The 11647-nt window shown below is 37.3% G+C and overlaps 2 protein-coding genes across 2 annotated transcripts; one reads left to right on the top strand and one right to left on the bottom strand.

The window, feature by feature from the left end:
* Positions 1 to 1686: 1686 nt before the first annotated feature.
* Positions 1687 to 3453, top strand: LOC146581490 (signal-regulatory protein beta-2-like). Its single transcript, XM_085246542.1, has 6 exons — positions 1687 to 1729; positions 1926 to 2249; positions 2334 to 2684; positions 2771 to 2887; positions 3130 to 3179; positions 3281 to 3453. Exons 1-6 carry the CDS (start codon positions 1687 to 1689, stop codon positions 3389 to 3391), a joined length of 996 nt encoding a protein of 331 aa, XP_085102668.1. The 3' UTR covers positions 3392 to 3453.
* A 490-nt stretch (positions 3454 to 3943) lies between these two features.
* LOC146581489 (uncharacterized) lies at positions 3944 to 10022 on the bottom strand. Its single transcript, XM_085246531.1, has 6 exons — positions 9933 to 10022; positions 9445 to 9789; positions 9010 to 9348; positions 7492 to 7608; positions 4670 to 4743; positions 3944 to 4188 (listed from the first exon to the last, which is right to left on the bottom strand). The coding sequence occupies exons 1-6, from the start codon at positions 9973 to 9975 to the stop codon at positions 4123 to 4125; spliced, it is 984 nt and encodes a 327-aa protein (XP_085102657.1). The 5' UTR covers positions 9976 to 10022; the 3' UTR covers positions 3944 to 4122.
* Positions 10023 to 11647: the final 1625 nt, after the last annotated feature.

Below are 11647 nucleotides of genomic sequence, written 5' to 3'. Positions count from 1 at the left end.
TATCTATCTGAAAAGATAGACATAATCAATGTGAGAAAACAGCAAACCAAACAGTATGTAACCAATTCAAAAAGTGTAATAAAGAAGCTAAAAAGGTTAAAGAGTGAAAGAAAAGAGCAAAATTAAGTGAACTCAGTAAGTGAACTTGCTTAAACCCCTCTTCCAAGGTTAGTATTCTGTAAAACCCAGGTAGTTTATGTTTACATCTGGCAATAAATATTAGTATTTTCTGTATCTCTGTGTGCTTTGTCTGCATCATTTTTCTGCTGTAAAGATAGCTGGTATTTGAGATACTTTTGTTTCCATTAATAAATGCTTTATAAGGAAAAATCAGTGATCGCTTTATATGAACTCACACAAAATACTTAATGTTGATAGATCAGAGGTTGTGTCGTCTTTTTTAAAAGATGACACAACCCCTGATATATCTCATTAACTAACAATTAGTAACTGGATGAAATAACCCTAATTTACCCTATGAAATAAGTATTAATAAAACCTCTGTTAACACACTCACAAGCAATGAGGTTATATCTTAATTATATAGATAAATGCGCTTATAAATACATCACTTATTTAAACTTTATAAATGATACCATGAACACATTATATATGGGGTTGTTAAACAAAAATAAACATTTATATCTGTAGCTATAAATTATATAGTAAAGATGAGTAACGCTGTATAAATGATTAATTAAAAAATCAAACACATCAGTCATTTCCTCCACAGAACCATTTCTCACTGATATTTTCTCTTTTGGACTGTTGTTGTCAGTTGGTGCTACATAAATAACAATAATTTGGATGAATTGAATTTTAGCCTGTATGCATATTTTGCCACCTCAGTATTAACCTTGTAAATTCTGGAGTCAATGGGGTTAAAAAAATTATAAAAAATATTGAATTGCATGTCAGTCTTAATGGAAAATTTGCACAGAGCCAGATTAAGAAAAACTGTCTTTGACAACAGAAAACTTAATTTCATCTCTACTGACCCCAGAACATACTGATGTTCTAGGGTCTGTTGTTAAAGAGGTCTGGTATCCTAGTGCAAAGCGAGGTGCTGAGGCCCAGGTTGCTCTGCTTTGAAACCACTCTGTGTATTAAGGGGAGAGCATCCTCACATGGGTGCTGCTGTTGTCCAGGCAGGTGATGGTTGAGATCTTGCACTTGGCATGATTCTGGCTTTACCTATAGCTCCACCATAGGAATAATTTATATGATATTAACAAAATATCTGCTGCTGCTTTTCGTGTAATTTCGTCCACTAAAGCTAAACCATATAGTATTTGTTCATCCTGCTCTTCAGATCTTATGACGAACAAAATGTTATTGCCCCGCACCAATGAAAAAATACAGATAGTAAACTTACTCTGTAGTGCAGAGTTTGATGTATTTGATGTATTTCTTGCAGCACGTATTACAACCCGGAGTAGAATTGCCATTTGCTTTTCCTGTGTTTAACATCTGACAACATGAACTACTATCAGACAGACATCTGAAAGACTACAGAAGAAGATGAAAAAGAGGCAAAAAATGTTAAGATCAGTGTGACAGGAAGTGTACTTTTAAGTCTGTTCTGTGTTAACCAATCAGATGCTTCAACCAATCAGATGCTCTAACAAACAAGCACATGTCACCTCTTAAACCTACTGAAATGCCTCAACAAGGACCAGTGTCAAGATGGTCATATTATGGATGGTACTGGTTTTTCTCCATGACGGCTGTAAGGGCTTTTTTATTTCTTACTCTGATCACATGTTTGAAATATAATTATTTATGTTGATTTGTGTGTGTGTGTGTGTGTGTGTGTGTGTGTGTGTGTGTGTGTGTGTGTGTGTGTGTGTGTGAAAACACACATTGGAATATGTTGGAATATTTTCCCCTCATGATTCTTCTTTCTATGTTTTGTTTTCACTCAGATTCTCTGGTTCCAGTGAAAACCGCTCATCTTGGTGAAGCAGCAACTTTAACATGTGCTAGAACTACTAAAGAGATCAGCAGTAGAGTCCAGTGGTACAAGCAGAGTGTCGGAGATGCTCTTAAATTAGTTGTTACATTTTATGGAACTACACAACCTGTTTATACTCCAGAGTTTCCTGAATCAAGATTTGAGGCAAAAATTGATAAACATTTTGGCAACCTGACTATTGTGAAGACAGTCCAAGAAGATGAGGGCTACTATCACTGTGAGCAAGGCAGTTGTGTTAGTGGTGAATGGAGCGGGATGTATTTGTTAGTAAAAGGTATTCAACTGTTCTACTTTTACAAACATTTTAAAAATCTCTGAGCATGTTTTGAAGAATGTCTTTGTGTTTTGTATTACACAGGAAACACTCAGAGGTCATCAAACTATATCGTTGTCCAAAAGCAGATGGAATCAAATCCAGTCTATTCAGGAGACACAGCGACTCTCGAGTGTTCAGTCTTCTCCGATTCTGAGAACAAGACGTGTCCAGGAGATCATAATGTTTTCTGGTTCAGAGCGGGATCTCATCCAAACATCATCTACACTGACGGGAAAAGACATAATGAATATGAGAACAGATCTAACCCTCAGAAAAGATGTGTTTATCGCTTCTCTAAGAACGTCAGCTCCTCTGATGCTGGGACTTACTACTGCGCTGTGGCCACATGTGGGGAAATAATATCTGGAAATGGAACTATACTTAATATTCAAGGTACCTGTGCCTGATTTTGTCTCCCGTACTGGAAGTTATACTCAAAACATGTTTTTAAGAACTGATTTTTTTTGTTTGTTTTGTAGAGCAAACAACACAACCAGTATTTATTCAAATGACAATATTAATAGTCTGTTTGGCTGTTTCTGTTATTGGAAACGTTTTCTTCATCTGCAACCGAAGGATATGTAAAAAATGTAAAGGTAAGCGTTAACAGTGGTTCAACATTCATGCATTTTAAAAACATAAAACCAATTCAACTTTAAAATCATAAGGAAAAATTATTGAACCGACTGATGACAATTTTTTTATGGATTATGCTCCAGAGTGGGTATCATATCTTTGTGAAACTTCAGTAACTGCAGTAAATTGAGAAGGCAATGTCTCATTAAGTGTATTTCACTATCATATATTTATCATGATAATATTTTTTTTTTATGTCAAGGAATAGGAAATGCTGTATCGAAAGTACAAACTGACAACTTGCACCAACCAGTAAGTAATGAAAATGATGCTATAATTTAGTTTAAATATGTCCAAAGATTTTTGTATCTTCATCTAAACTACTATTTTATTTGCTTTTTGTTACTACGCAGACTGAAGCTGATGATGAAATAAACTATGCTGCACTGAATTTTTCTGCTAGAGAAACAAGAGCGAGAAGGGCAGAGTTTGCTGAGAACCGTGTGCTCTCTATGTTGAGTTGAATGCTAAAGGAAATTTTGAGCATGTCCTGAATTTTAAAATAAAACTCACATTGTGTTACAGATCCCATGCCTGCTGCTTTGTTTTGTTTTTTTTATAAATTAATATAATTAGTAATATGATCACGTGTTTATGTCTATTATGTGTATTGTTAAACTTAAATGTAAAAGTATAGGTTCAGGAAACATGAGCTTTGTTTTACTCTAAAGCAGGGGTCTCAAACTCACGGCCCACATGCCATTTACGGCCCACGTTACCTCTACTTGCGGCCCGCATATTGATGTAAAGAAATTATTATTTTTTAAATTATTATACGAAAAATGATTTAATATGACAGCAGAGTGTAACAGGCCCTTTAAGTGGCCACTTTAAAGTGGCCCTCCAATGAGATGACAGAAGTGGCCACGGCTCATTTGAGTTTGAGACCCCTCCTCTAAAGCATAATTTCTGTGAAGTTGAAATAAGGAATAAAAACAATAAACTGTGACTTGTCTTTGTCAAATACATGAATCATGAACACATGAGGTACATATAACATAGTTTTAATGACAGCAGATTATTTATTGGTATTTATCCATTTGAGTGGTTAATTAATATTGCATGCATATAATATTAACACAGTAAATATGTAATATATATATATATATATATCTTCTTCAAAGGGGAAAGATTTACTAGTAGTCTCTTATTCCAGAGTACATGCTGTGTCATCCGGTAGCTCCCTGTTATTCTTTCATCTTTTAGCTGTTCTTGAGGGAAAATCAAGTGCCGCATAGTTTACTCCCACTTCTTCACCCTCCTGCAAATTAGTAAGAGCAAACTGTAATTGAACAATCAATTTCAAGCCTGGTTACGATTTACATTATACGGTTAAAAACACAGAACATAGTCACAGTTAACTGCAAATACCTCACAAACTCTGCTTCCTATAAGAATAACCATATAAATTAATAACCATAACCAAAGTACTTTTTTAGTGTTAAATTTTAAAAAATGGAAAATGAAAAAAAAAAAAGAGTACAGTTGAAAATTGAACATTAACGAGTGTCTCTCTGTGTCAAAGTTCAATTCTTGTTGACTCATCAGTCCAATCCAACCCCCTCTCTTACAGCTTTTGTTGGGATGCCAGTGGTGATCGATGACTACACTGTAATTTTACACTTCAGCTTCAGATTCATTTGACAATTTTCATGTATTTCACATGATAAAAGTGTTTTTCTTAACGAAAATTTTAAGCTTGCTGGTTCTGTGTTTGTCTGAAAATCTAATATTTTATATACCACATTATTCAGCTGATCCACAGTCGATCTCTCCTGTTGACTGACTGGAGATTGATTGGAGGCTGTAACTTTTCCTGTTAATAAAAAGAAGACATTACCATTGGCAGAAGACCTAAAATGGAGATGTTAACAGTGTTAAAAATATATGCTATTTGATGTAAATGTTTCCCAGGTCAGAACCAAGAATCTAATCATCAAGACTAAATTAATACTGCATAGGGACTCAGTTAGCTGTCATGTTAGCTTCAGTTCTTTTTACTATAAATATTATGATGGATACATTCAGTTCATAGTTTGATCTACTCTAGCTGTCACCAGAAGATTCATACTCTGAACACCCTGTTCTTTTACATCAAGAAATAAAGTCTGTCTACCACAATGGCTGCATTAGTCTATGGAGTCACTATCATGGTCATAGAACGAAACGTGATACGACTTCTGCTTCGCTTTCTGTATCCGTGACTCATCCAGGAAGTGGGCTTCTGAGGTTTGGTGTTTGAAAATGCGCAAGACAGATTTGATAGATCTCTAGTGTTTATGTCTAATTCTGACTGAAATCTATCACATCATGCATTATTAGTGAGGATTTCCCCAATGTCACCTCAATTTTTTGTCATTGCTATAAAAGGCTCAGCAGAAGCTCTTCTGTTTATGTACTCTATGGGAAGTTGGGACATAGTTCATTTCTGACATTCATAATTCGTAAAAAACTATGGTGGTGAAAGTACAAACAACATGTTTGGGGTATACTGCCGAGAAAACTTGAACTAATATTACCTGATATGACATTTGAATTTCTACTAGTTCAGAAACTTTGCAGTTCATGAACTGGAAACTTTGTTCCCCTTCTTTTTTTTCCCTCAGAGGACCATCCACTAAATAAACCAAAGCTGGAACCTTTCACGCAAAGTGCTGAAAGATGTAATTTTGTAGACATGGCCAATCACGAGCATGACAGTAAACAGTAACTCAAAAAAACACTCATTATAATCAAGGGATCCGGAAGAGAATCTCTGAATTTTGAGCAGAACCTTGAAGCAGATGAGCAACAGCAGCAGAAGGCGACACCAGATGTTACTCGCGCGCTTGTGTGTGTGTGCACATGCGTACATATGTGTATGCATTAGGGGTGCAACGATACACAAAATTCACGGTTCGGTTCGATACTTTGGTGTCACGGTTCGATATTTTTTCGATACAAAAAAAATGTTCATGCCTTTTTAATTTGTCATTTATTAAAATTATAAATATATATTTTAACTCAAAAGTACAGTTTTTAAATTTAACCCTAACCCTTGTGCGTGTCTTTTATTTTGACAGCGAATGCGCACCTGCGGACCACTTATGTGCAGCCCTGGTTATTTAGCTCGTCATATTGCAGCCACAGAAATTCTTTTGTCCATGAAACCATAAAGCTGCACTTTCTTTTTGCCTTATAGTCTGATTTGTCATAACTTCTCCGTTTTGTGGTAAGCTTTTCTTTGGCTGTCACTTCTTCACCCTGACCTGTCTTATTTGGCTCAGCAGAACTGAAATGCTTTTACACACGCACTCACATAAGCTCAGCGATTCTCTGCGCAATCAACCTCTCACATGTTTAAGCTGTGGGAGATTTCACTTGTCATGTTTGCATAGTAAGCTAACGATTAATAAGACGATGTCAGAGGAATTGGTGCGCAAATTATCATCACTCACAGATCAGTGCTGTCGCTCTCTATACACAGTTCGCACGATTGCAAAGTGAAAGCAAAAAAACAAGCGCAAATTCAAACGCGACTTCAATATGTCACATATTGACAGTGGCTCACCGATGCCAATGACATAATTACCCAGCTACATTTCTGAAAGAATGCAAAAGCATTGACATATATTTTTCCTACAATAGCCCGACGGGCAGGGAAGAGATAGCTTTTGGTAGCCCGACTGAAAAAATCGCTAGCTCCGGGACGTCGGGCTAGCGATATTGCAAGCCCTGTATCTGATTGAGGAATCACTCATCTTTGGAAAAGAGAGTTTATTACAGAGAAATGGCTCTTTCCAAAATAAAAGCTATACTATCCGCTTCTTCTGGGCTATATTCTCAGCAGCATAAGGAGAATCATGTGCTAACAGCTGTCTAAATGACTCGGCTAAAGTTAGTAGCATGCTTGTTGTATTTGTCTTTGCACTAGGATGATGTCGGAGTAAATGTGCAGTCATATTCGTTGTGTTCCCACTAGTGCTTTCAGGTTAATCTCGTTGAAATGACCTTAACGCCACAACACGGCAAATCTCCGTTAACGAGCTACCGCCAATCGCCCCGTGTGTGGGGCTAGACAGCCAACACGTTAACGAGCTAACTGCGCTAACACACTAGTTCACACCAATGTAATTGAGCATTGCATGGCACATCCAACATACTGTTTTACTTTAGTCCATGACTCGCTTACCTTCAGGGTCATACGTCACATGAAAACCAAAATAATTCCAAACGCCAGATCTGAATGAGGTTCAATTTGCCTGTTACAAGGAGAGCTTAGCTTCTGTCTCGCTAGCTTGCCCTGCGCTCTTCCTTCTGACTATGCTGTCTGTGTTGAGCGCTCAGTGAATTTGCATTCGACTACTCCGCCTAGGCTGCACTGTCGAGCCTAGGCGGAGTAGTCGAATGCAGATTCACTGAGCGCTCAACACAGACAGCATCGTCAGAAGGAAAATTGATAAAATAAATTACAAATGTTGTATTGTTCGATACATATGCGTACCGAACCGAAAGCACTGTATGAACGGTTCAATATCGATACGAATATCGTTGCACCCCTAGTATGCATGTGTCAGTAACCTACCTCTGCTGTGTTTCCAATCTGGTTTTTGTTTTTGTTTTCTGGTGAGAATCAGTGCAATATTCACAACCACAGAGCAGGTCAGCAGTATCACAAGCACAGTAACCAGCGGGAACCCCTCTGGAATGAGAAAACATCCCAGACATTTAACATCTCATTTACAAGTCTGTGTAACAGTGCACGTCTACATACAGATCAGTTCTATGTTAAGTACGTATAATGATTGTTTTCATATTTAGGACTTTAAGACTCTTTTCACAAAAGCTAGAAACAAAAAACATTCTGGACTCCAACCACTTCATTGACTCATTTTCCTACATGTGCAGTAATAAATTATCATAAAAGTTCAGACATTCATTCATGATTTTTTATGTATACGTTCAACTTTTACTAAGCACTACTTCAGAACAATTATATTAAAAAGAACTTGGCCCACCCTGAAAATCATGACATGCCTGCAGACAACCTTTTTCTCCTCAACCTCAAGAGCACTTTTTCTTCCCTACATTACACAGTAACAGCTGTACAACAAAGCCAGATTAATGGGCTAGTGAACTATGTGTAGCTTAGTTCAATTTCCACTTTCACAAAGGTGACGCTCTTTGAATCTGGCAAAATGAATGTTGTACCTCGTGTTGAATGCATTCATTTACTCACCCATTGCATTTACTCACCATTGGATTGTACAATATAAATAAAAAATAATACAGATAAATTACTATTTCATGGAAATTTGTCAATATACGGGAAATAAAAGAGAGTGGTGCAGAAAGAGTTCACAAATACAGTTGTAGCCTTTTTTAATATGAATAACCGTTTCCCTTAATTTCTTTGTACAGATATATTTATCTTACTCATCAGTGGGTTTGTCATGATCAAATCACAAGATTAATGATTTTCTGCAGCGAAAGATGATAATGAGACCAATCATCTCTTACTGCATTTTAGATTTTGTCACAAAGAGCCCAGCTATGTTGAACATGTGTCATAGTGCACCCCTCTGCTAAACATCAGCACGTTCATATTTGGGAGAGTTTAAACACAGTTGAAAAAATAAAACAAAACTAATTTATTAACATGCTTGTAAACTTCATGTGACATATTCTTATTATACAATTTTCCTATTGGATTGTGGTGTATTTTAAGTGTTCATATGAACAACACTGTCACAACAAAAATCATCATGTGAAGTACACAAGACAACATGAGCAGCTGAAACAGAGGGGCCTTTACGTGAACAATGCAGGAAATGGGGATAAAACACATACACAGAAAAGTACAGAGAAAAAAGAAGCAAAGGTCACAGAGGCAGCTAAATGCCACCTGTGAATTTATCAACTCATGTGGGCTGCAAACTGAAAAAATACTTCATAGGGCAAAGAAACCAGTGATGCTTAAGAACATTATAATGTTTATATAAGATCGATCAAACTTAAATTGCTCTCTTACATGCTCACAAAATCAGTGCAGCAACAACTAGTACAGATAAGCAAATATTAAAATAATACTTTAAAAACATACCTATCTCCACTTCAGTTCCTTCACCAAACAGGATCTGTCCACATGTCACCACGGCACAGTAGTACGTCCCAGCATCAGATGAGTTTGTTACAGTTTTGGACAGACTGTAGTCACATCTCCCGTCCTCTTTATTTCTGAGACTGCCGTGGTAAATGCTGCCTGGATGGGATTCTGATGCACCTTTAAACCAGTGCACTTTGTCTTCATCTGGACACTGATCTGTGTCATCTTTGTTCTCAGAGAGGAGCGAACACTGCAGAGTCATTGTATCACCCAGATGTACTGACTCCACGTCTGAAGTTTGTTTCACAGTGAAAGATTTCTGCAGCGTTTTTGTATCTGTGTGAATCATAAAAAGTCATGAAATAGCATTAACTGTAATTATTTGGGCTTAGAAGCAGATATGAAAAAAACAGTCAAATTAAAATACGTTACCATCCACGACCAAAAGCGTGCTATTAAAAAATTCCATTATGTATGCCGTTCCTCCTTGGCATAAGTAAGTTGCTTCATCTTCTTTGGTTGCATTTGTTATGGTAAGAGAATAGATATCACCCACTTTTGTGGCATTGAATCTTGAGTTGTTAAATGGTCCCTTTAGTGATATTTTGTCAAAACTTCCTGAGGCAATTGTTTCAATCATGTTTCCAAAATTCAGCTTATACCAGTAAGACAACCCAACATCATCCCTAGGGATTTTACATGTCAGAGTCACATTATCTCCAAGTTTAGTCACAGTTATAGAGCTCTGGAAAGGATCCTCATCCCCTTCGGTCAAAGCTAAAATCAAAACAAAAATTGGTTAGAACATGACAGGACAAAGCACTTAAAAAGGTATCATCTATATATAAACATTACTCAACCTTACAGATTTTTGTTTTATATTGTTTACAATGTCAGATGTTTCAGTGAAGTCAACTTACACAATGTACTTAGAAGAATCAAAGGAACCAGTCTTCCGATCATTGTGGTACCTCAACCTTCTCTTGCACAACTGATGTCTTCCCACTCAAAGGAAGATTTAGTCACAAGCTGATCAAGGTTTACCAAGTGGAAATCACTGTGATTGGCTGAAGCACAGAAAATGTACTTCCTGTAAAATTCAAACCATTTACAGTGAATCTACACAGGTTGTTGTCGCTGCTGATTCTGCAGGAATAACTTTCATTGGTCATTGCTTTTATTAATCTTGTATAACTGAAGAATAACAATAACAACTAATTTCTATACTTATAACCAGGCAGCATAGGTCAAAGTATGAATTAAAAGAATAAAGTTTTCAGTGTTCACAGACTGCACACTTATTTATGTGATGGCCAGTATAATCTAGTGGCGCACGACTCAAGTGCTGCAGTTTTGTTTTGACTGCACACAAACTGATTTGTGTCTTGTTTTTTCCAGTCAAAGTCATAATCAAGCTAGCAAGGAATCTGGAAGAAAAACATTCCGATATTTAGAAGAAAATCTTACAAACGTAGATGTATAGACAGTGTTGGGGAGTAACGGAATACATGTGCCGCCGTTACGTATTTAAAATACAAAATATGAGTAACTGTATTCCGTTACAGTTACCGTTTAAAAAGGTGGTATTCAGAATACAGTTACTTTGTTGAAATAAATGGATTACACTGCGGTACTTTCCTGTTTCATATTGTCGCGGGTCAGGACTGTTTGGGTTTTGTGTGACAGCTACGTTCTGTTGTTCCAGGCGGCAGCGTTACGGTTGCCATGGTTACAGGGTGACGCTCTCGCTCTGCGTGTTTCCTGGGTGAGAGAGCGCCTTTTTGTTGTTGTCGTTGTTGTTGTTGTGCTAAGCTAATAGACAGAATGCTACTGCTTTAAAGAATGTAGCATCATGGGCAGTGTAGTCCGTGCTGCAGGGAGAATGGACTGCCATACACGTTATGTGTCTGTGAGCGCGAGGAGGGAGAAAAAGGGGAGTGGAAAGGTACGAGTTGTCATCGAGCAAAAATGGGAGCTGGAAGCATGTAAATATAATAATAACCACTGCAGCCAAGAAGAGAGCCTGACGAGCCCAGTTGTAAGTAAGCTATTAAGACTCGACTGTACACCGTGTTCGTGTTTTCCTCTGAAACAACAAGTTCCGTTGGAGCCTTTCAACGCCTCTCTCTGTCTCTCGCAAGAAAAGTTGACCCACACAACAAAGTAAAGCTATTTTTCAGCCCGACACGGAACCCGACATATTAGCCAGAGCCCCTTTACTACGGTTCGGACCTTCAGTAAAAGTAATAGATCACAGCAATAGGACATTCACGTAGTTGTAAAAAGCATGATAATATATTAAGTAATCCAAAGTATTCAGAATACGTTACTGTCATTGAGTAACGTAACGGAATACGTTACAGAATACATTTTGGGGCATGTAATCTGTAATCTGTACTGGAATACATTTTAAAAGTAACCTTCCCAACACTGTAGATAGATCAAAGTACATTTTAATACAACAGGGATCAGCTCTTAGCCCTTTCTTGTTTTTAATGGTGATTGACTGGTGGACAGATAAAACCAGGCAGGAGTCTCCATAGACTGTGATATTTAAACATTATTTACCGTGAAGGTAGGGAGGCAGTGGAAGACAGCCTGGAGAGTAAAGGTACTGGAGAGAAAAAAATGAAAG

The sequence above is a fragment of the Mchenga conophoros genome, linkage group LG2 (assembly GCF_057382185.1).
Source record: "Mchenga conophoros isolate Kocher_MC1m ecotype Shallow Benthic linkage group LG2, M_conophoros_male_GT1.1, whole genome shotgun sequence".
NCBI classification, from domain to species: domain Eukaryota; kingdom Metazoa; phylum Chordata; class Actinopteri; order Cichliformes; family Cichlidae; genus Mchenga; species Mchenga conophoros.
Note: the sequence above shows the minus strand (reverse complement) of the source record. Positions and strands in the feature narration are given on the sequence as shown.

Bases quoted from the DNA above. Each gene is read 5' to 3' on its own strand.
- LOC146581490 (XM_085246542.1), top strand. From the start codon at position 1,687: ATGGTCATATTATGGATGGTACTGGTTTTTCTCCATGACGGCT. The intron at 1,730-1,925 runs GTAAGGGCTTTT...GTTTTCACTCAG, and splicing joins GGTTTTTCTCCATGACGGCT to ATTCTCTGGTTCCAGTGAAA. The intron at 2,250-2,333 runs GTATTCAACTGT...TGTATTACACAG, and splicing joins GATGTATTTGTTAGTAAAAG to GAAACACTCAGAGGTCATCA.
- LOC146581489 (XM_085246531.1), bottom strand. From the start codon at position 9,975: ATGATCGGAAGACTGGTTCCTTTGATTCTTCTAAGTACATTGT. The intron at 9,349-9,444 runs GTAACGTATTTT...TGATTCACACAG, and splicing joins CACGCTTTTGGTCGTGGATG to ATACAAAAACGCTGCAGAAA. The intron at 4,744-7,491 runs GTAGGTTACTGA...TTTTATTAACAG, and splicing joins AGATTGGAAACACAGCAGAG to GAAAAGTTACAGCCTCCAAT.